The 23,996-nt window shown below is 39.9% G+C and overlaps 2 protein-coding genes across 5 annotated transcripts; one reads left to right on the forward strand and one right to left on the reverse strand.

The window, feature by feature from the left end:
- Window positions 1-457: 457 nt before the first annotated feature.
- On the reverse strand, window positions 458-15,220 carry LOC117935395 (RAS guanyl-releasing protein 1-like). Of its 2 annotated transcripts, none has more exons than XM_034857541.1 (17): window positions 14,837-15,220; window positions 14,081-14,256; window positions 8,890-8,995; window positions 7,397-7,459; window positions 7,179-7,310; window positions 6,434-6,587; window positions 6,081-6,254; window positions 5,143-5,259; window positions 4,780-5,055; window positions 4,298-4,378; window positions 3,484-3,588; window positions 3,211-3,320; window positions 2,584-2,728; window positions 2,391-2,427; window positions 1,906-2,025; window positions 883-1,199; window positions 458-787 (listed from the first exon to the last, which is right to left on the reverse strand). In XM_034857541.1, exons 1-17 carry the CDS (start codon window positions 14,971-14,973, stop codon window positions 653-655), a joined length of 2,385 nt encoding a protein of 794 aa, XP_034713432.1. In that variant the 5' UTR covers window positions 14,974-15,220; the 3' UTR covers window positions 458-652. The 2 variants fall into 2 exon arrangements, with proteins under 2 accessions (XP_034713432.1, XP_034713430.1); XM_034857539.1 differs by having other exon boundaries at window positions 1,894-2,025; window positions 14,837-15,219.
- Window positions 15,221-16,889: 1,669 nt separating this feature from the next.
- Window positions 16,890-23,176, forward strand: exd1 (exonuclease 3'-5' domain containing 1). 3 transcript variants are annotated; one of them, XM_034857545.1, is made up of 11 exons: window positions 16,890-16,982; window positions 19,281-19,349; window positions 19,452-19,485; window positions 19,570-19,646; window positions 19,776-19,855; window positions 20,012-20,098; window positions 20,213-20,317; window positions 20,413-20,493; window positions 20,584-20,727; window positions 21,159-21,350; window positions 22,305-23,176. In XM_034857545.1, exons 2-11 carry the CDS (start codon window positions 19,322-19,324, stop codon window positions 23,022-23,024), a joined length of 1,548 nt encoding a protein of 515 aa, XP_034713436.1. In that variant the 5' UTR covers window positions 16,890-16,982; window positions 19,281-19,321; the 3' UTR covers window positions 23,025-23,176. The 3 variants fall into 3 exon arrangements, with proteins under 3 accessions (XP_034713436.1, XP_034713435.1, XP_034713434.1); XM_034857544.1 differs by lacking the exon at window positions 16,890-16,982 and adding an exon at window positions 18,579-19,143 and having other exon boundaries at window positions 19,788-19,855; XM_034857543.1 differs by lacking the exon at window positions 16,890-16,982 and adding an exon at window positions 18,582-19,143.
- The last annotated feature ends 820 nt before the right edge of the window (window positions 23,177-23,996 follow it).

Consider the following 23,996-nt stretch of genomic DNA (forward strand, 5'->3'; position numbering starts at 1 on the left):
GTTAGCCTAATAGCAGGTTTGATTTGCGTTAAATGTTTTTGTGAAAAGTACCCTATGCCAGTCTCTAGGTATGGTGAATGGTATGTGATGATTCCAAAGGCCAACGGAACGTTATCAGGATGCATAGTCTCCTGGATCCATGAAATAACTGGCCTTTAAAAATAAAAACCTGCCTGCCTCTATGGGGATTTAACACAGGGGTGTGTATACTTATGCCTCATGTATTTTAAGGAAGAACAGTTATTTATCAAAAGATGTTTTTTTTGTATTCCTCTTTTAAGTCAACTTTAACATGCGTTCCTAAATGTATGAGCACCACTGTAAAACTACATTATTTTTTTACTGTAATTTCTGTATGTACTGTAGGTGGTTTCAAAAAATCTGTACACACCTAAAAACATGTCCTTAACCTCATTATTTGTGACATACTGATCGTTTTTTTTTTTTATCGCCAGTGTACCATTAGCATTAAAACACCTTCACTGGCTTGGTGCACTGTATCCCGCTTTATACCAAATTGCCTAGGTTGTTAAACTGGTAAAATAATTGCACTGTTCATGACCAATAACTTAAACATTGGATCCAGATATATACATGTCACCATAGGGGGGCAGCACCACCTCCGTAGAGGAGGTCCAGTGTGTGTATGTGTCTATGAGGAGGAGTCCTCCTCCACAGGGTGGAGAGCGTGCCTTTTGAGCAGTGTCTTTAGCATCTCCACCTCCCGCTCTGCCTCCTTCAGCTTCCTACGTAGTGTCTCATTGGCTCTCTGGAGCATCTGGTTGTCCTGGGAAAGATGGAAAATATTTGTCATGTACAGCAACTGTGGTACATTTAAATACTGTGCTTTTGTTAGAAAGAATAATTTATTTTCACACTCACTGATTCTAGAGATTCATGGTTGGGTTTGTTCTCCTCTTCTAACTCTTTAGGCTTTTGCGCAACAGAAGCTCTGTTTTCCCACTTGGCACAGTGCCGCTGTTTTCTCTGTGGCATTGGGCTGGGACATGAGGTAAGGGTGGGGGCTGCTGGGACCAGCAGAGAAGGCTGAAGGCGGCTGGACTCGGGGGCTGCAGAGGAAAGTTGGGGTCCTTCTGTCTGGGTGCCACAGTGGACTCTCTGAGACATTGAATAGGAGATGACTGGGCTCCAGTCTTTGCTGTCATCTGGCGGGTATGGGAAAGGACATTCTTCTGAACCTGGAGAGTTGGGCATTACCAGTGATTATTTCAAATAAGACAAATGGAAAATGCAGATTGTTAAGATTGTCTCCACTTTGTATCACAAACATGTCTTCTAACATGTCTTCTGATCTAAAAAATACAAATTAAAAAATAAAACAAAAATACTCAATTCAGTATGCAAGTAAATAAACCATATGACAAAATAGCATGTCACAAAGACTCATTTGAAGAGGGGCTGAGTCAATGTAGCCCCCATGTTTTCAAGATGTGTCAATCCATACTAAGTAAAATCGAAAGTTCTGAATATAGTAGATTTCTCATGACAGGTGGGTTCAGCTTCAGATTTACTGTAAGTGAAACCGTTCTTAACAGCTGGAGGGAAATCCCCCTGAGAACATACCCTGTGCTCTAGACTTGTCTTATTTAAGCTGCTGCAAACTAAAGCGAAATCATGTAAATTCAGACTTGTCTTGTTTTCTGTACAGTGTGGTAGGCAGTGATTACAGGAAATAGCACTGCATACTTGATGTGCCATAAAAAGTATCTGCCACCAGATGGCACCTGTCATAAGGACTTTCTGATTGCTGCCATGTTACGCCCATATTATTGTTGTCTTAATACTACAGGTGTGTGTGTATGTATGTATGTGTGTTTGTGTCTCTCAATGGTATCGTTTATGCCAATAATGAACCCCTCTGCCCAAACCCACCCTCTGAGGTACCCATGGTGACAGGCGTGGAGCTTAGTGTCGGACTGTCATTGGCGTTGATCACTTTGGCGTTCTTCTTGCACTCAAATGCCACCTGGTCCTTGCACAGCCTGTGGCAATTCATTCCGCAGTCTGAGCCAGTGAAAAGAATGCACAACATGTAAGAACAAGAACTAGCGTCGGTCTCTACACTCTACTGCAAATGTAACTTTCAGACCTTTGCATGCTTAGTGTCAGGCAAACAAATAGCTCTCAGATCTTTTGAGGAACGGGGGAGGGGGAAAACTGTGGTTCTGGCAGCAGACTATCTTTTTTTCATGTGCTGCAAGGTTCAACTAGCTGTATGCAACAAAGAAAACCACACAACACTGTCCTAAGACAGCTTCACTTTACCTGATCCCCACAAGACACCGTGTGTACCTCTCCTTAAGTATGATACTGGCTGACATTTGGCCAAAAATAGCCAGGCTTACGTTGCTTAAGAGTGCAATAATCACCTTTGCATCTGTAGCCTTGCTTGATGACACCCCACAACTGTGAAGAAGAATATGAAAAAAAAAAAAAATTGTTTTCACACCACTGAAGCAAAAGCAAAACTAAAAGGATTATATATTGTTGGAGAATGTTTATAACATAGCAGAAAAGCAGTTAATATATTTTATAATACATTAACTTTATGTGATGACTTACAAATCCTGAGCAGTTGTCACAGAAGGTAGGTTTCATGTAAGTGGTCTCCTGGAAGTTGTGGACAAAGCCAAGACCCAGTTTGGAGCAGATAACACTGGCCCGCATGAAATAGGCTGTGATCTCCTCTCTGCTGATGAGGCCTTTCCTGGACAACCACAGCACATACACAGCATCATTTAATAGAGGAAATCGGGCTGATAATGACACAGAATAGTGAAAGGGGTATAAACACTTTGACAGACATTTTCAGATCATACCTTCATACTCTGTTTAGTTATTTCTGACCTGATTTATTTATGACTGCACCCTCTTCTGCCACACGTGTTAAACACCATACCACTTTGTGATTGTGTAATGGAAAAACAGTACCATCAACTATAGTGGTTTTCATGTTTAGGTCTAAATGAGGAATCACAAGCTCCTCTTTGGATTGTCATGCACCACTGGCCTTGCATGACAAATACAACAGTTAAATGGTGAGGTTATGGTTTGTTCTGCAGCTATTTTATGCTTCCTGTTGCTACACTCATCACCACAAATACCACTTTTTCTTCCTCTCCGCTGAAGTCACAAATAAGCTCAGAGCATGTGTGTGACCTATGTGTGTGACCTGTCAAACAAACTCACTTCTCTTTGTCCATGACACAGAAGGAAAATGGAAAGCTAGTAGCGATTTTCTCAAATTCCACTTGAGAAATGAAGCCGTTCTCATCGTGATCGTAGTTCTTAAACACAGACTGTGAAAGACAAAAAGGAAACACCATTGTTGCTTGACTATTAGTGCACAATAGTTGATAATAGCAGGCTGTCAAAGTGACAGCATCCAGAAGAATAGTTACAATAAATAATTAGGGTTATATAAAGGCATTACTGAGTGAAGGCTACAAATGAAACACTTACGTCCACCATTCTCTGCACATGTTTGCTGATAGTTCGGGGGTCGGGTTTTGGAGCCACTCCTGGTGCCCAGTCCACAACAACTGGAGGTCTAGATGGCGTGGCTGGCTGATAGAAAATGAATTAGATAATTAGTGTAAAATCTTATCTAAGCAATTCTGTTAAACTAACTATAACATTCAATGTATGAACAGCTTGCAGAAGCAATGCTGGCCAAATTTCTTTTTTTTTATGCGTAGGACATTAATGTATTTTGACATTTTAGGAAATATGCTTCTTTGCTATACTGCAAACTTAGATGAGAAGATTGATACCTCTCTATTGCTTGTAAATATGTAGCTGGAGCAAGCAGTCGGTTAGCTTAGTGTAGCATAACAGGGGACATACCTAGCCTGGTTCTGTCCAAAGGTCCATCCTAGAAATATTTAATGTTAATAAGTCAGCTTTAGAGAGCTGGTAGGGGGATTTTGTTACCTGTGGATAGAGGCAGACTAGCTTTTTCCCCGTTTCCAAGCTAACCCGCTGCTGGCTGTAGCTTCACATTTAGCATACAGACATGAAAGCGGTATCATTCTTCTTATCCAACTCTCGACAAGAAAGAGAAAAACTGTATTTCCCCAAATGTCAAACTATTCCTTTGAGTATTACTTAGCTTTTGCTTTAATACTTATATTTGTCTTAGCTAGTTGACTGGCAAGTTGACATTCTTTAAGCTAAGCTAACCGGCTGTAGCTTTATATTTAGCATAGATTTATCTGACTCTAGACCAGAAAACAGTTGTTAACTTGTCTGTCTTGTCTGTGCTTCTTTCACTCACAAGTGCTTTACAGTTCTTGGGTTCTCTGGTGTATGACAGTTCATAGATCTCATCCTCAGTGTAGTAAAGGTCCAAGGACAGCTGTAGGGAGGGAGAAAATACATTTCAAAACATGGGAGGGAAACAGAAAGTGTAAGACCTCTCTGTCTATCTATCTGTCTTTCACATTGAAACATGTTTTGAAGAGGGAAATATTAGGTCTCAGGGTAACTATTATCTCTTCATGGGCATTCTGTCGCTCAAGTACATTTAAAGCACCACACACAGATAACAATATATCAATCTGAACTCACTCTCATTCACACTCAGTTCGTCACCCACACACTCATAGATCGCTCTCATCACACCCACAGAAGCGCGGACAATCCACATGCTGTAACACGCTCATTTGCATCTGGCTTTAGTTCAATACAATCTAGTGAATAACATGAAGCAGAAGCTGCATAAAAATTTGAAAAGAATCTAAAGTAAAGTTGCACTACCGTCAGCAGATGGACCAGGTCCTTGTTAGCATCCAGCTTTGGAGGGATTTGCTGGAGCTGGATCAGCTCATTAATGTGGCTGTAGAGTGCTTGAAGCTTCTGAACATTCACCTTGTTGTCCTCCACATAGTCTGACATGGCCTCATTAACCGAAATCAGATCTTTGAGGTGGACCCCCATGATGGGGATTTTAAAGCCTGTGCACCTGTTGTAAGCTTGTCTATAGTTGTCATAGTTTCTGCAAGAGGACAGCAAGTCTGTCATCTCGTTCAGTACCTAGGGAGTGAATAGAATTTTTTTATATAGGATGTTTTGGTTTTGCTCCATCATCAGCTGGCTCTTATGATGATAGGTGTCATTTACCTTGGTGACCTCACTGGGTACAAGGGAGGTGGTGTCCTTCAGCCTGGAAATCGAGCTGTGACAAAGCCCTCCCACCACTGCCATTAGTGTGTTGTAATTGTGCATAAGATGTAGACACTGGTGGACGCACACAAAAAGCACATATCAGTGCACCCATGCACACACATGTAAACATGCACGTACTTAAACTTGTTCCAGGTAGCCTTCGTTATATAATCCAAAACACTGCAGTTACATAACCCACTTAAATTGTCCGTTTTTTCTTCTTGCTTTCTGATATCTCACTCTTTTTTGGAAGTGCTTTTCCCTCTCTTTTTAGATCTCTAATTCGTGCTGGCACTAGAGCATAATGGTGTGAAATTCGTTTCCACACCCTTGGTTTTCTTTTAGGTTGACAGCAGTGAGCAGCAGCATACTGTTGCATTAGTGTAACAGTGCAAGAGGTCCATCAGAGTACAAGCCTGCCTAACACCTCCCTGAAGCCAGCGCATCGCTTCTCAGCAGGCTGCATGCAGCTTCACATTGGATTGGTTTTAGCATGCAAGGTCTGATCAGCAACTACACTCACTTCTCTCTTTTCCTGTTTCACAAACTCCTCTGTGTTCCACTTGATGACTCCATTAGCATGCTACAGTTAAGATTTGTGTATTGGTAAAATCTTTGGTTACACTAAAAGCCGGCAGGGGAGCTCTTGAGAATCTATTAACAGCTTTTGATGAGTATGCATTATGCAACTGTAAATTATGTTGCATCTATTGTGCTGTTCAGAGTGTGACAATAGATTGCCATTAGTTAGATAAGGTGTTTGAACAATAGCACATTTATGCAAGCAAAGAGGAAATGTGTCAAAACCAGTTTTCATTCATCATTTTTTTCCAACTAAATTAGGAACAGAAAGTGTAAGAGCAGTAGTGAGGAGGGGTTGATTAAACCACTACCTGCGCCACATGGATAAACTTGGTGAAAACCTCAGCTCTCAGCTGAGCGGTCGGCCGGCTCAGCACCATCAGCTGAACCCACTGGGAGATACCATTACACAGTGCAATGGAACGCTCCATCACGGGGATGTCCTTCATGCAGCAGCTTCGAATGTAGTTCTGATAGTCTACAAACTGGCACAGAGAGCAGAGAGAGGAGCATAAATTGCAGAATGGAAACAGCGAGGCATTTCCTGTGGTGAGGAAATACCTAATGGTTTTCAGTTCACAGAGATGCATGTCATGTAAACAAATTATCATGTGCAAAAGATAACCTATATACACTGGAAAAGTCTTTTAGTGTGTACACTCACTGATATCCGGCAGAAAGACTTGAATTCCAGGAAGGTAAGATGCTCTGCCAGCTCGATGGGCTCCAGGTGATCAAAAAGAAGAGAAACCTTCCTTTTTTTACTGCTGTTAGCTTTGATCTTCTGGCTTGCCTTCCACGACCAGTCCCGTTCATTACTTGAACACACAATTGAACATAACACGATTTACAATCCGCAAAGGTTAACTGACAGAATTGCTTCATAAAGTGAAAAATAACATCTTTGTTGTTGTGTTGTGTTGGATATGATGAGGGCTGGAATTATTAGCCAATTTGTAGAAAATTAATTGGCACATTAGATAATTGTTTTAATTTCTTAACCAATTCAGCGGTTCAAACGTCTCAAATGTGAATATTAGCTGTTTTTAAAGTTTATGATGAATGTCTTTGGGTTTTGGGCTGCTGGTCAGACAAAACAAGACATTTGAAGACATCGCCTTGGACTCTGGGAAACTGATGGAAATTTTCTGACATGAACTTTTGAATTTCTGATTAATTGAGAAATAGCGGACAGATAAACTGATAATAACATTAATTGTTAGCTGCAGCCCAAGTAGTCAATTGTAGAATGCTTTTAAGCTACATTTGCAGTCTCAAAGTTATACTGTTCACAGTCTGCATTCTTGATTGGGACTGATTTCAGTAATTTCCATCACTGAACAAACAACGTGTGAGTGTCGTGTAGGCCTAATGTCTCAGTTGCCAGCTGGTCAGAGATTAACACTTACACCCATTTGGTCTCTAGGAGAGAGCAAAGATGCTCCTGTCCCTGCTCACTGATCATCTCCCGGAACTGGTCCAGGCTGTCGGACAAGCTGTGGTGCAACCGAAACATCATCCAGAATTCCTGGATCCAATGCCTGGAGGTCCAGAGGATAGCATGAGACTGATACAGAACATACAATTAAAGTTAGACTCTTACAATGCATCAGTGTGTTAAACTGACCTGATAAGGTAGCATATCCTCTGGCACTCTGTTGGCTGCTCATTGTCCAGCGCCGTTTTAAATGTAAGGGCTTTGGTTAAGGAGCTGATGTTGACTGATCGTGCTAATTCACCTGAGCAAAGTGTGGTTTTATTGTCAGTAAGTTCAAGATTAGATTCACATCAAGACACTTTTGTTCAGGCGAAAATACCTTGTTGGCAAATCTGCTTATTGTCGACACAGTTAGGGACAGATATGTTTTCAGTAAACAAGGAACATATGTGTACTTCGACTGCACGATATCTTTCATACAAACAACTCATTAATAAAAAACTACAGCAACTAAAGTAAAAGGCAAACAGAAGTGGCATTTGGTAATGTGGGAGGAGGCGATTGGTGAGCATCACTGAATGAATCATTCTGGCATACTGAAGTAAGTGAATAACAAAATGTACAAACACAACAGACAATCAATGCCTCATATACTGTAGAACAACTGTTGATGAATGTGCATTGTTTTGTGTTAACTCTAAAGATGTTTTGATGTCAGCTCATAAGAATATTATTCATCCATATGGTCACTCCGTCTTCCATTTTGCACGTTGACCACAAAAACACTGCCCTATCAGTATTATATACAGAACACGCAAAAGTGCATCCTTAAGCCGCTCTTATAAACAGACTATAGCTCTCAATTAGCAGAAATCAGCTTGAAGTGATGCACATAAAAGGCTAATTGCGTCATGGGAGCAGAAGAACAACCCACGCAATCCCAAGGCCAGACTGTGATGAAGGCTGTTAACGGCCCCTGTGTCTCATCCCTGATCCTAACCCCACACTGAATTTTTTTTGATTTATCCTTTTGGGTTTTGGGTTCCGAACGAGAGGGTTAAAAAAAACAGAGGGGCATTTGGCATTGCGTGCTCTGACGTGGGTTTGTGTGAGCAGGAGGCTCTTTAAGCAAGAGAGGGTCTGTGTTTATATACAGTTGAAGAGGACCTGTATGTGAAAGAGGCAGATGTAATTAACACCTGAAACACCAAGGCTGCTCACCGGGGCCAGTAGGCTCCTATGAGAGGCTTTGTGACGCCACTGCTGTTTCCTGAATGGAATCCTAAATTACAGGCCCTTCAGTCACACGACTCTACAAAAAACATGCTTTTGAAACCAAAGACACAATGGTAATAGACTGCTGCATTGGATACAGGGCCCATTGTGGAGGGGATTTACACAAACCTAGATCTAAAAGGTCTACAAAAACTGACAGCAGGAGTAAACATGAGTTGCCACTTGCCTATCACGCTTTACACTAACAGCTACAGGCTGCATTGAAAGCCAAGTACAAGCTTGATTTCCCCGTTGCTGTTGACAACCAAAGGAAAGCAGCACACAACAGAGCCAGTGATCTGATCCCACGTTACATTTGGTTTTCAAAATTGACCAGTGCATTGTTTGCTTTATCTGTCTGTGTTGAGAAAGCGGCCATAGTCTTATGACGGACTGTTGAAGGATATAGAGCGGTGAGTTTGTCCAGCAGATCACTGGAGGAGATGTGGATACGGTGCATGGTCAGGGTGATGTTCAACAAGTGGGTGCTCCCACAAACACCACCATCTGAGTCTGCAAGACAAAATGCACACACTTGAATTGACTTTCATTGCTACAAAGTAAAGAAAACAATGCTTATTGCAAGATAACATGTCAAGTTGCATCTGAGGTGACATAAGGTTTCAGTTGTGTGGCATCTGGTAACATTTATCAAACCCGAATCAGTGGTGTCTGACACTACACGTATATGTTTGACTTCAAACAAACCGGTCAAAGATATAGACTCATTTTCAAATTAAAATTACTGCTACTATTACAGTTGTATGCCTCCCACAAAGGAAGGAATTTTTTAAAAGATTTTGGGCAAAGCGTAGATGTTTCACAAACATCTTCAACCCGGCAGCCCAAAAGATCTTTCTAATTCTCCCAGTTTCAAGGTGGGCACCTAAGATTAGTGTCACCAATTCAGTAGCTGACCAAATGTGAAATCTGTCACATGTGAAATATGGACACAATATCCCCTGAGTAATGGGGTTGAATATAGCCAGAAAAGGGTTTTATTTTTTTAGTTTTTCATTATAGCATAGGAATTTGTAATATGTCCAAAAATGAATTTTGTGAGGTCACAGTGACTTGACTTTTCAATCAATCAATCAATCAAAATGTGTGTGTATATATATATATATATATATAGCACTTTACAGCAACCAGCAGGTATACAAAGTGCTTAACATAAAAAAACAAGAGTGAAAACACGTATCATACAATAGAAAGAGTGAACATAGAAAACAGTGAAATCAGAAAAGGTTACATAGAAACAGAAAAATGAAATTGTCACAACACTGCAACGTATTAAAAGCCAGACTAAACAGACAAGTTTTGAGTTTAGACCTAAAAAGAGCTACATCTGCAATAGAGTGAATATCAGGGGTAACTTGTTCCAGAGTCGCGGGACAGCAACTGCAAAAGCCTGATCCCCCCCATTGTTTTAACCTCGACCTTGAGACTTCTAAAACTTGCTGATTTAAAAACCACAATGACCGGTTGTGCTCCCGCAAAGTTTAAATTTCAGAAAAATACTCTGGGGCCAAACAATTTAAAGCCTTAAAAACAAAAAACTTTCAGACCAACATAGAGAGCATTACATTAGTCCAACCTTGACTTTTGACCACCCTAGTCTAATCAGTTCATCCTTGAGTCCAAGAACAGAAACGATCTCCAGGCATTCCTGAGATAATGCATATACGAAAGTGGGACAGACGGATGGACAACCCCGAAAAAGTTATGCCTCCGGGCAAGGCTGTCGAACGCGTGGACCCATAAAAAGGCAAAAATAAAAAAGCTGACCACTCTAGTTTTTGTCAAACTCAAACAGGATTAAAAATAGTGCTTTCATTTGGGACTATTTTCAGATGCAGATTAATCCAAATTTGCAGGGTCCATGCAACCAAAAATCTGTCAAGTGCAATGAAACTGTGCGACAGACAGCTCTGCGTGTAATTAGAAAAGAGCAGAGGAGCAGCATTGCTTGTTGATTGATTGATGAGGAGAAATGCTCGGTCAAAAATAGACTAGATACGTATTAGTAGCTAAGTAGAACGAGACCCTTCTGAAATGCTAATGGCAACACAAGCATTGTCTAGAGTGGCCGCGATCAGCTGTGCCTGGTGGAATCCAATAGCTCTAGTTTAAGAAAAATAAGACCACTTCAAATGGTTATTATTTAGATATGAATAATATATTATTCAATAAGCAGCTCTAGTGCCCTTACTATGGAATCTGTGTTGCTATATTACTGTCTAGTAGGCTATCCCTTTTTTTTTTACCCATGATCATTTTCTCAGTTTTAAAGCCATATTTTCCTGTGACTGTTTACATTAAAACTGCAGTGGCTTCCTCTGATTGTGTGAAACTCTGTGGCTTGCTTGTCTCACTACCTTTTTGCTTCCTTTTTCCTTGTGTATATCTCACTTCCTCCCTTTGTGACCAGACCACCTTTTCTTATCTTGGTTGTCTGATGCTACGCTGACATCTTGAGACCCAGGGAGTGAGAAGCCCCCTTTGTCACTTTAAAGAAAAAAAAATAAAGGGGCGTACATGTGTACAACATATTACATAACATCACAATGCCAGGTCTGACCTATAATTACAGAAACTACTTTTTCCTGCCAACCTAAGCAAAGCAACACGCCACTTATCGTCTGCAAAACTTAAAACCGCTGCTATGTGCAGTGAATTAATGGGTTGACATAACGAGGAAGAGCATTTGATTGCATCTTTAAAAATATTATTTGATATATCATGGGACAATTTAGGCTGTTTACATTTTCACATTGTTCTGACAGTGTGAAGAAAAATAAAGCTTTGTGAGTTCTGAAGGCTTGTTTCCCTTTGAGGCTTTACCAGTACCTTGACACCATCAAGGACATCAGGCGTCTGTGGACCCACTTTTAAATCATATCACCTTGGAACTAACTCAGACGCCATGGCAACATGTTTTCTAATCTTTATCTGTAAGCAACTCACCACTCCAGCTGCAGCTGACTAATCCAGCCCTCATATCCTGCGTGAGGTGTGTTTCTGTTTGTAACACACAGGCATTACCCGCTAAACCCAGTGAATATCAATTACCTCACCAGTTAAGTCAATAAGAGTAAAAGAGAAGAGAAGTGAAAGAATATCTAGCTTTTAAAATAGCATGGCTGGTAGCGCATTGATGCAGTGAAGACATGTCTATATAAAGCAATACCCACTTCTTTTTCTCTACCTTTGGAGTCAGCAAGCATGTTTTACTAAAATGATCAACTTACACGTGTTTTATTTCACACTCTGGTAACAATCAGGTGTGTATCGGCCAGGGTCTGTCTATGTCAGTCTATGGCAAATGCACAACAGGAAGTCATGACTCTCCATCAGGTAAACAATTGCCCCATCTTTCTTTTCACAACTTTCCTACCACTAACCCTCCCTGTGCAGGGTTAATTGCAGGAGGAAATCCTCTCTGGACTGTCTGTTCCTGACTGGAAAAATAGGAAAGCTGTATGATACTGTATGGTAACAAACACAGCCAAGGGCACGCAGCACATGGCACACTTTTGAGTTTATCTTAGACATTTATCAGCCGCTCCAAACCTGCGAGTCACTTTTCCTTGTTTTGAAAGAACCTATCAGACTGGTTGTATCAAAGGAATCAGATGCAACCTCACCATAAAAATCAGGACCTTAACTTTATGAACTATGTTTGAATTTAAACTTAAGAGCAGTGATTTCTAGTAAGGGGTACTTTTAATATTTTATAAAATAAAAGTTTGTGATTTAATTTAAAAACATATCTACATATACATATGTTATAACACCTATAGCTATAACACCTGGGCACCACTTCATGAAGAGTAAGTGCAAACTAGTTAGCAAGCGTGCAAATAAGTTAGCTAAAAGCTTAAAATAATGGATTTAATATGATTTAAAAAGCTAGAAATAAATCAATGAGTGATTGAAATTACTAAAAGTAATAAATAAATTGTTGAAAAATTGATTTAACATTTAAACATGAATTAATAGTTCAATATAAAATCACATTTGGAACATGATGGGGGGTGTTGATCAAGGAGTTCTGTGGGGGTACGTCTGACAAAGAAGGTTGGGAACCATGGCTTTAGAGGTCGAGGGCTCTCTTTCAGTCCAATACAAAAGTTCTCACTGTATTGTTTGATGTCTTACATAATTTATAAAATTATATATTTTTTAAATGACAACCTGTATAAATACAAATGTAAAATATGTATAGGTCGACATTGGGCATGTTCGAAGCGTGCAGTGTAATCTGGAAAGAGTAATGATGTCAACAGCCATTGATCCACACCTCATAGTGCTCTCCATTTCAAAGGCTGGTCAGCATCTGAAGACCACTGTTAGGGGAGCTGACCTTTCGGCTCAGCCGGGCTTGAAGCTACCATTGGGTAATCCTTCAAATAGCTCTTACGTGCACTCTCACATTTGAAAAGGTGGCAGGACTTGTGGACCTTAGGGGTTCACCTGTGATGTGGGCCAGGAGGAGCAGGACTATGTTCCATTTTATCAAGAGAAGCAAGGAAAACCCCAGTCATAATAACACACTGCACTCAGTGAGATACCATCTTGAGCATGTGTGTGCGAATCTCACATTTTGCATAGTGAGCGACACTGAAATCACTTGTTCAAAGCGAGTGTTATGTGCTATGATACTGTACAACAGGGTTTCTAGCTCTTTTCCTTCTGAATAATTCTGTTACCTTGGTGAATCTGAAATCATCAGTCATTAATGGCCGGTTTTACCTCTCCACAGATAAATGTAGTTATGGGATGTCAGTTTATGTGCAGCCCATTGTAACGCCTCGCCATTGCTCTTGCTCCATTTGTGTAACCAGGCAACGGATGTTTAAAAGCTTGTCTCTTCAGAGACGCAATCACCATAACTTTGAGAGCACTCCAGACAACTTGATGAAGCCAATGATCATTGCTCGAATGATCCAAATACAGCCTACTCAATCACTGCTGTTCTTTGTTCATTAAAAAAACCTTCTATACAGTGTGCGTACAGTGTAATATTGATATTAATACATTATTCAACGAATACAGTGCAGGTTACAAATGCAGAAACATAAGAAATTATAATACATGCATCAAATACTGTTTTTCTTAACATTTTGAAATCACCCCCAAAAAAGTCAAAAAAACAAAATCTGACTGACAAGCATAAGTATTGACTGATTTCATCTTCAAAACATAAAATTCTACATCAAACACAAAATAAATCCAGCTGTGCTAACAGAATCCATTTTACTTTCAAATGCAAAGCTTCCCCACTTTTCTTTAGAGGCCTGCATAAACATGTTTGGAGGACTGCAGCAAAAATACCAGGAAAAGTGGTAGGAAAAAACACAGTCTTAGTGGAAACTACAACAGCATGTGATCTCACATAAACTGAGGCTCGTTATCTTATTGTTTCTCAATAAAAAGGACAAGTGCTGCTGTAAAATATGAGTCAAACATAAACTTAACTAGAAGAATATCAGTGTTACACAACAAACATGGACCACAAAAAACTGTCCTACTGTACACTTCACTGCAGTATTCCACCAAGTCAATATCAAGTGCCAAAGGTCAGCATGGACTTACCAAAGGCTTGCAGACAGGCCTGGATGAGCTCCTCCCAGCTCCCTCCTTTGGTGAGGGGACCCAGGGACATCATGGGTTTACTGGGGATGGTTTGGGCCGGGCTGGGTTTGTGGAACCTGTGAGGACGGCCTGGCGGAGAAACTCTAGACCTGGAGCTGCATCCTGGAGTCACTCTCCTGGAGAAACCCCAACACAAGAAGAGTGAGGAGGAGGGCCAGAGACAGGAGGGCTTGTTGTAATTTAGTGTGCCTTTCTCTTTTTGCCAATGAGGATGTTTGTTATGTGTATGTACACGTGTTTCAAACCATATTCTTATGAGTCCGAACGAATATTACATATAAACGATCTGTGTAATTGTCATGAGGAATTGAAGCCATTGTTTAACTTGAATTCCTCCTCCCCATGTAATTTTACTTTACTTCATTGTTCTCATTTCCTTCCTTTTAATTTCAGGAAATACCGGTTGATTGCGGACATCCAGTTTCAACTGTTGAGTGACCAGTAAACAAGAAGGAATTTGATCACCACATCTGCCGTTTAAGCGCAGAAGGTCAGAAAGTAACAATTCATATTTAATAAGAACCTGTGCGTAAAATACTTGGGTGGCATCAATTCAGTTTTACGCATCGTTTTAGGACAAATAAAGACTTCTGTAACTAAAATAATCAAGTTACTGTTGATCATATACGCCCATTTTTCGCCAAAGCCACACCAGAAATTCCAAAGTGAAAACCACGAAAAGATTATCTGACTTACGCATCGTCCTTTCCCTTTTCTTCCGACGTTACGCTTTCGTTCGGGTTGTTTTCTTTTGATTGGCATCCCATAGCGAGGTACTGGGCGACGAGCGGCTGAACTAGGCTATCCATCTGTGTTCTCCTCGATGGGAGCATGTCATTGCTCTGCTCGGCTCAGTGCGCCTCCGCGGTCTCAGCAGCATTGTGCTGTCTCGTCAATGAACGTTACACAATCAAGAGTCACCCAGCTTGTCTGTGAGTGGGCGGCTGTGGTGCCGGGCTTGTCACTCACACATACTGCGCTCTGTACTCCACAAGGCGTTACTACTTGCGTCAAAAGTCCAGTTCGTACAGGTTTTTACTCTAGAACTTTAATTACAGAATTAATCTAGTCGGTGAAGTATCTCTATCGGTGGAGGAGCCAACAAAATGAGAAGCAGTGAATACATTTTACTCATGTCACTCATTTGAAAAATGTAATTTCAAATAAAAAACTAATTTGATCATAGATTTCAGTTTTCCAACTACATGGTTCTGTTGTTCCACATCAAATCATATTCAGCAAACTAAATCTCATTAGGTTCACACAAAACCAGTCTCATGTGGGTTGTTGACATTTTGGAAAATCTGTGGGATGTGATCCCTCTTGAAGTTTATTAAAACCTTTGTGTTTGTTCAGACTGCAGAGCAGGAAAAGGGTGGACCTGCCACTAAAGATAACAATGGTTGTAGGTTGCGTTAAGGCTTATATGGGGGGATAATGTTATTGTAGTGTACTGTAGGTGGTCCAGAGAGGATGTTTCCGGAGGTAGTTTAACTACTTTAGGAGGGTCACACTGATCTGGGTGGCAAACAGAGCCATCTGAGAAGGGATTCATGTAATTATGCCAATGAATAACAACACAGTGAGTTTGTTAACATTGGATGTGATACCCAAGGGCCATTGAAATATTGATTTAACATGTGATTATGGTTTATTCGTAATATTTAAATATTACGATAACTTAAATACTATCTTCAAAGAAGGAATGGTACGCAAACACACAAGAATTAGCAGTGTAAAAAAAAACTTACGTACAGGATGTAATTGGAAAAGTATTAATCACAGCTTTTCTTAGATAGTAAAAAAGCCCAGTTTAAGCTAAAAGGAATGTTGTTAAATTAGCTTTGGAGCTTTGCGTTTACCCTTTCTCACTTGACTTTACCTGACCTTAGGAGAACTAACACACACCATAGCACAAATAGAATAAGGTGCACACAGTCTGTGATTAAATCTGAGTCAGCACCAACCCTCTCGCATCCCATAGCATCCTCCATTTGATGAGGTGGCTCCCTGCATGCTGTCCACAGACTAGCAGTACTTTGAGTTTATGTGTTTTTTGCATTAGCAGCTGGCTACTTCTGATAAGAGAGCTTGTATGCACCCTTTTCTGTGCCAATGCTGTTATCAGAACAGTCAGTTGTGCCTTAAGCATGCCCCCATGTGGCTAAAGGTACATCTAAATCTGATTTTAAATAACATTTAAATGAATAATACTTGCTATGTTTTATGTGATTTTTTTAAGGAAGGAGTAAAGCAGTATACAGTAGCCTACCTTTTGTCGATTGTGCTTTTTGTGACCCATGTCTCCTTGTGAGTCTTCACCCAACCTTAGACCAACAACAAACACACACTGATAAGGAAAAATGAAATGACATGTGCCTCTACTATAGGAGGGGCTTGATTGAATTTTCCAATCCTGTTAAACTTATCTCACTGCAGCTCTGCTTCTGACATTATATGATACATTTGGGTGGACAATATTTCTAAATCGGTTTAATATGCACTCTGAATGACCTCATGTCATAAAAGAAATGTTTCTTAGGAAGTAACAAGACATAGTTTTGGGTTGTTGTTTGCAGGTATGCTACTATTGGTATTATTCTCGTAACTTTTCAACTTTTATTTTAAAATAATCTGCATGCATCATCTTCAAAGTATTATCTTCATTTGCATTTTCTAAAATGATCACATGTGTTGCCTCTGAACACCTGATGCAGCTCATTTAAAGCTGATTGGGTATCTCAATCAGGCATAGGTACTGTGGTCATGGATGTTGCTTCAAAATATGCAGCATGGCCAATTAGTAGTCAGCCGGCAGCAGGGTGATTTATTTCTTCAGGGTGTAAGGGATGCACTGTAGGCCAACACAGGGCACTGACACACTGCACAGAGACAAATCACTTTCTAAAGAGGATGAAAATGTATGGCTGTAGTTATTATGTTGAGTGTTTTTATCAGATTGAAATTTGTCATATTTCTAAGAAACCAACTCAAGTCAGAAGAGTGAAAGCCCTGACACATTAAATAACTCATCAGTTTAGCTGTGACTACCCCCTGGTGGATACCTTTAGTATATACTTACCACATTGGTCTTGTAAGACAGCCACAATATTGACCTTAGGTGGCTAGTAAGAATTAGCTGCTGCAGCATATAGAAATAGATCACTCAGCTGCTAAAGTGTTCATGTGTATAGTAGCCTACTTATTGTATGAGCTCTACCTGCTCCTGTTGTAGCACCACCACAGACTCTGCACTAGAGGGGGTCCAAAAACATTTTTTTGTTCCTGATTGCGATTCTGATACCTGAACTTGCGTATCGTCCAATGCCAAGTACTGATCCGACACTAGTGTTTCTATATTATGTTTTAACAGCTGTATACCCATGTATGGATGTGATGTGATTCCATAATTGTTGTAGGCTACTGCCTGGCTCAGGTTAAAAACGTGGCGTTCATTGCCATAGAAATTTCTTTTATTAACAAGTTTGAATTTTCTTTAGGTCCAAATTAATTGGTTTAGGTATTAGTATATCGGTGCATAAACTCCAGTACTTGCCAATACCAGAGTTTTAGGCGGTATCGGCGGCTTTTCCAAAAGTGGTATCAGTATCGGAACATCTCTACTCTACATACTACAGAACTTGGAAAAGTATGACTTAGGTCAGATTTGAGTTACCTTCTGTAAAAGGTTTTTTAATCAATATATAAACCTTCCTTTCCATTTCTTTACTTTGTTTACATTAGCATGCCCCTGACTTTAACCCTCATGTTGTCCTCGGGTCAAATTGACCAGTTTTCCTTTATCAATGTTCTTTGTAACTACCCAAAATAACATGATTGATTCCACACAACGCTCTTTGGCAGGTACAAATCTCTTTCATTAATTTTGGGGTGTCTTATTCAATTTAAAACATTTGGAGACAGAAAATTTAGTATTGAGTAAAAGTTGACATATTCCAGTCTGTAATTATCCATCAACATACATTCCTTTAATTTTAGTCTAAATACTTCCTAATTTCTGCTTTTCTAACTCAAACATTAGGTATCATTTTTATTGACCATAAATTCCAAAAATAACTTTAAAACTAAAGTTAATAAATTAGTGTCACCTTGTGTTAAATGTAAAGAAAAGTGACAAACATTGAAAAAAGTGTTGAACAAAAGGCCCAAATTTATAAGAAAAGCATCAACAAAAGTGTTATCTTTCAATTTTGTTGAGAAGACAACACAAGGGTTAAGGCACTAATTATATGCTTGTTGAACTAGCCTAACTTAACACAACCTTATTGACTACAGTTTGTATCACATTAATTCAGGTCATATTAATCCATATTATAAACCTTAATGACTGTTTAAAATTACTATCATCAAATCAAATTGAATTTTTATCCTGACACGCCACATTGCTTCCTGCCACAATTTCTGTTTTCAGTCCACTGGGAGGCACCAAAGTAAAACATGTTCAAATTATTAACATTGTAGCTTTACACAAAACTAATGTGCAGAGTGTATAGCAGAACAAGTATATAATAGTAGAAACTGTAGATATAGCCTTAGCCGGCATATACTGTTTCTTGTTGTTGTTGCTAATTTAATAATGTTGGCCAGGGACGAGGAAGAAGATACCGAAATTAACGAGAAGCTTTGAACGCAGCATTGACCTTTTAAAATGTGCGCGTCTTGACGCTGCTTTGGCGCCCTCACACGTAATTTAGCTAGTTTGCTAATGTTAAATTTAATGACAAGTGGCTGGCCTAGCTAGTCAAGTCTGTGGCTCATGATAGAAAAGCGTCGACAGCCTGTTTTATTTTACAAGCTAGCAGCTTCACTATTGTAATATCTTGAAACAACTCATAATTTGCATGACTTCAAAATGGTTTTGAACGACGTTCAGTTCCTGAATACCCTCAAGGGAAAACGTGTCAAACTTACCCTTAAGACTTCATCTTACCTTGGCGTCGTCCAACGTATCAATCCCAACAAAACACTGATTTTGACGGACGGTTAGTAAAATGTTTATCGTTCACTATGTATAGTTAAGATAACAGTCTGTCAGAAGGAATGTGCTAATACGGCACAGAAAATATGTCTATATTTGTATCTTAACTAACGTTATATTAACTTGTGTGTATTGTTTCAGTTGTTAGTGGCAGTAATGGCGTCAAATGTCCTGGCTCAAAAATGTTCTTCGGGCATGAGATTCTGAATGGTTAGTTTATTCATGACAAGTGATCTATAAAAAGTGAAAGTTCAAGAATTTTAATTAACGGTTTTGACATCTGACAAGCCTTTTTGTGTAATTTAATAACAGTGGAGTTTACCAATGAAGCAAACGCTACCATTGGGTAAGTAATAAACAATGATGTCACTGTGGTGACAGTGTTTGGCCTAATATAGCCATTGACTGTAACATGCAATGTTTTGCACAGAAATATTCATGACCACCAATTTGAAGAGCATTTGAACGTTGAAAGGTTTCAGCCATACAAGAAGACAATCACATTTGGTAAGTGTGACGATAATAATTAAGTGTTTTTGCTAAAGCTTTAATCGTACTCAAATTCAGTATACTTCCAGCTTCAACTTCATGTCTTCCAAATGGAAATCCTTACTATTGAGAGGACCCTTTTCACAGGTGATGATGAAGATAAAGATGATGAGGAGTACATCAACTTTGTAGTCATTGATGAGTTTCAGGAGATGTTTGGGTCTGCTGTGAGTTGATTTAAAGTTCCTTTTGCATGAATCACTTTGAATAATCTACTTATCAGTTTGCAAATCTATATTGACAGAATATAATGGTGGACACATTTACTGAGAACCTGTTGTCTTTAAATCTCTCAATAATCTTTCTGAGCTCCTATTCGTCAGGTTATGCACATCAAGAAGCAGCATGTGATAGGTGTGGGCACTGATGGAGTTGAGGTATTTAAGCATGGGAGACTCTGTTGGCTGCAGGTAAGACGCTATGCCTTTCTGCTTTTTTGAGTCATTCTGTCCTTACTTTTCCTTCATCACAAGAATGAAAAGAAGAAGAAGAAGAAAATCTCTTCATACTCTTTATACATCTAGATTGCCACTAAAAGAAAGGTATACCTGTTTGACATTCTCATACTTGGAGCTCGGGCCTTTAAGAACGGTCTTTCCATGATCCTTGAAAATAAACACATTCTGAAGGTAAGTATTCTAAACAGACAATATAAATACAGTTCAGTCACAGTGAGGATTATTACCATCACATCACATCTGTGTTGATTGCACATTTTGTACAGGTCATTCATGACTGCAGAGCCATTGCTGGATGTCTGATTGCTCAGTTTGGAGTAAAGCTAACCAATGTGTTTGATACGCAGGTACATGCGGTATGTTCAGTGGCCTACATTCTCTCCTGCATGTTTAGGTGAGATTACTTATTTCCTGCTTTTCTTTCTGCATGTGTGTAGGTGGCAGATGTCATGTGCTTCTACTCCGAGACAGGAGGTCTCCTTCCGGACAGAGTCAGTACTCTGCAGGAGGTGGTGAGTCTCCATCTGAAGGTGCCCTCCTCACAGCTTCTTTCCCTTCAGATGATGTCACAGCTCACCAAGGTGCAGTACACTTTCTCCAATCCAAGATGGTTTCATTTACCATGTAGTAGTAGTATCTGTATATCACAATATGATATTATTGCAATTTTTAACATAAGCAAAATTCTGTGATATATTGCAAATCTATTTTCCAACTTCAAATTTTTCCCAATTTCAAAGTGTCCCTAAAAGAAAACTTTCTGTTTTATCTAAAAAGATACTATTCTCTTTTTGTACATCTCACATCTCATCACACAAATCATCACATCACATCTCACATCTCATAACACAAACTGACCAACACATCTATAAAAATAGATTGATCGATCCTTGATGGCTGTGTATTAATACAGTGTTGCCATGGAAAATATCACAATATTATGCCGCATTGATTTTTTAATTTTTTTTTCCCACCCCTAATGTGCTGTAATCACTGGTGTGTGTCTTTACAGGAAGAACTGGAGATGTGTTACGAGCGCCCCTGTCCTCTACCCCTGCTTAAGGTGATGGCTCTGTCAGTGATCCATCTTCAGCCTCTCAGACTGGTGCTGCTGGATACTATTATGACAGACTACATGGCCATGGTGGACTCCTACCTCAACAGCAGCCACTTCCAACCTGGTGAATTAGAGCATGTCGGCATGGTGGGTAATTCACAAATTGCACATTTCCAGGGCAAAAAAGGCAAGTTGTCTTTGGTGGATAAATAATGTATTTTTTTCCATTTTGGAAATGTGTACTTGCTAGCCACCATTCACAATCTCTCTCTCTATGCCCAATCAAGTAAAAGCAAAACTTCTGATTGGCTGCAGTACTGGTCTGCTTCTTTTTTTTATTCAATCCAGAGAATTTTAGTTTTATTAATTCGATAAACCAACTTGTATGTTTCATACTATGCATTTACCTTTCACAGTATAGGTGTCATTGTTCCCTTACTAAGATTATTCAGATTTTAAACTGCTTTTTATATTTCTTTCATAAGAAACCTTGCTGAAGCTCATTGAAAAGGTATTTTCACATATGTTTATATTTTACTTTAATACAATATGTACATTGAAACAGATTTTTTTGTCACTGAAATTGTTTTTCCGGTCCATACTGGCTTTCATGAGATCCCTTTCTGCTATGATTCCAATGTAAGGGATGGAGAACAAAATCTGCAGTCCTCATTCTGGGTAAAAAAAAAAAATTACATTTCAAAGTTTGGTTAAAGTTAATTTGAGGCTTTAGCAGTCTGAGTAAGTCAAATCAGGTGGATGTCAAATCCCAGTCCTTTTGTTTAGTACAAAACTTCCCATATTGGTTTCCTTGACAGAGATAGATAGATAGATTGATTTGACTATTAAAGTCTCACATTAGCTATAGCTTGTTTTTATTTATTTATTTAAAAAAATGAGGACTGTGGATTTTGTCCCCGTCTTTTACATTGAAATTGTGTTAGGAAGGGTTTTCCTCGCAGCCAGACAGACGGAACAATAGCCGCAACCAAAACTGCTTCACTGTTTGTATTGTTTCAAGACAAACTTGAAAAGTATGTGAAATTATCCTTCAAGCACATTCATTGGTCCACAAACAGTTTTTCCTGTTTGCATCTTAAGGAGAGTGTGTTGGAGCTGCCCAGAGAGCTCAGACAGCTGGAGCAGACGCGTCGTGAGCGGCAGAAGTGGGCTGCAGACCACTACCCTGTCACAGAGGAAGGTCTGCTGGCTCGCTTCAACCCCCGATCTCAGACTCCATCCCAGCCCACACTTGTAACAGAAAATCACGGCCAGACACAGGTAGAATCCTTTGAACCTGAAAATGTTGAATCACCTTCACAAGTTGACACTCTTCTTCACAAGCTGCCGTTGAGCCCTCCAAGAGTCAACAATGTTTTGTCTGTGGACATCCATGCCTCCCCTGACCCACAAGGCACTGCATCAGACCTCACGAAAGAACCTGCTGTTACCAGTCCCCTGTCCCTTGGTGTAGGCAGAGGGCGCACAGAGGTGCTGATGGACACAATGGGAAGAGGAAGGCCCTTTGGGAAAGAGCAGTCATCCATCCCGGCCCTACCTGCCATAGGAAGAGGCTTCCTTCTCCAAATATCACAAGATCAGATCCCCAGAGAGAGCATGGGGGACATAACTGCTGTTAGGATGGGGGTGGCTACTTTGTGCCCCTACAATACACATACCCAAGAAGGGATGTCCGAGCCTGGCCCCAGTGTTCATGACCTGCCAAAGGACACTTCTGGCATGACAGGAGAACAATTCAGAGCCGCACCCAAATCCGTCCCATCATCACTCACGCAGTCATTCATGTCTTTCAGATACTGAAGGAAGTGTTAAAGCTATATAAGGACATGTGTTACTGATGTTTGTGGTACCATGTTTGTGATTTCCTAAACTGGCCAGTAGATGGCAGTAAATATTTTTTTTTGTGCGAAGGTTTGTTTGATGCAAGGTGTTTGTGACAAGACTTTATATAGAAAAAGAGATGCTGTTTGAGCGTTTAATACCAGTTCAATCAAATATATTCATATTATTTCTAACAAAACGTATGCCTGTCTATCCCTTTTTGTGTCGTATTTCATAAGCATTTTGCCTCTTAAACCTTCTCAATTGGGTTTGAATGATAAATGATATTCTCCTAGCTGTAACATCTAGATAATCTGTACGATATTCAAAAATGTTTGTGTTTATATTAGGTTATTTTTTATCATGCAGAACATGACAAGAAATAATTGTAATTATAACACAAACCACAACAAAAAAACAGCTCCACATGCCCATAAAACTATCATGTGCTAAGTGTGATTGATATCTGGTACAGCTTGGCTTCTGTATTGCAGTTAATTAATTGTGAAAAGCAGTGACAGGCATTGATGGATCATTGCTAGCTGACCCTTTAGACTTGGCACAGCGTAAACAGTAAGACTTCAGTCATTGCTGCAGTTCAGATGGACAGGATCACAGGTGGCCAGCACCTGCCGTGTTCTTTAAAAGCAGATCTTATCCATCTAATTTGCTGCTTGAGGTGCTGTGGTGCAGACTTAGCAGAGAGGGCCTTCATAGCCATTTCTGCCTGGATCATCAGAGGTTGGTGCTTGGGATCAAAATGAGGCAAGGCCCCAACAGCAGGACATTGCTGCAGCGCAAGTGCCCCCCCCTTTTAATCACGTCTTATTGCTATGGTTATCTTCAGGCAGAGGCTTGGGCCCTTTCCAGAGCTTTCTAATTGAAAGCGTGAAACCGATAAAGTAGGATTTTAATTAACTGGGAGGCAGCCTGATACAAAGCTTTGCATCT

This window comes from Etheostoma cragini, chromosome 20 (assembly GCF_013103735.1).
Source record: "Etheostoma cragini isolate CJK2018 chromosome 20, CSU_Ecrag_1.0, whole genome shotgun sequence".
Classification (NCBI taxonomy): Eukaryota; Metazoa; Chordata; class Actinopteri; order Perciformes; family Percidae; genus Etheostoma; species Etheostoma cragini.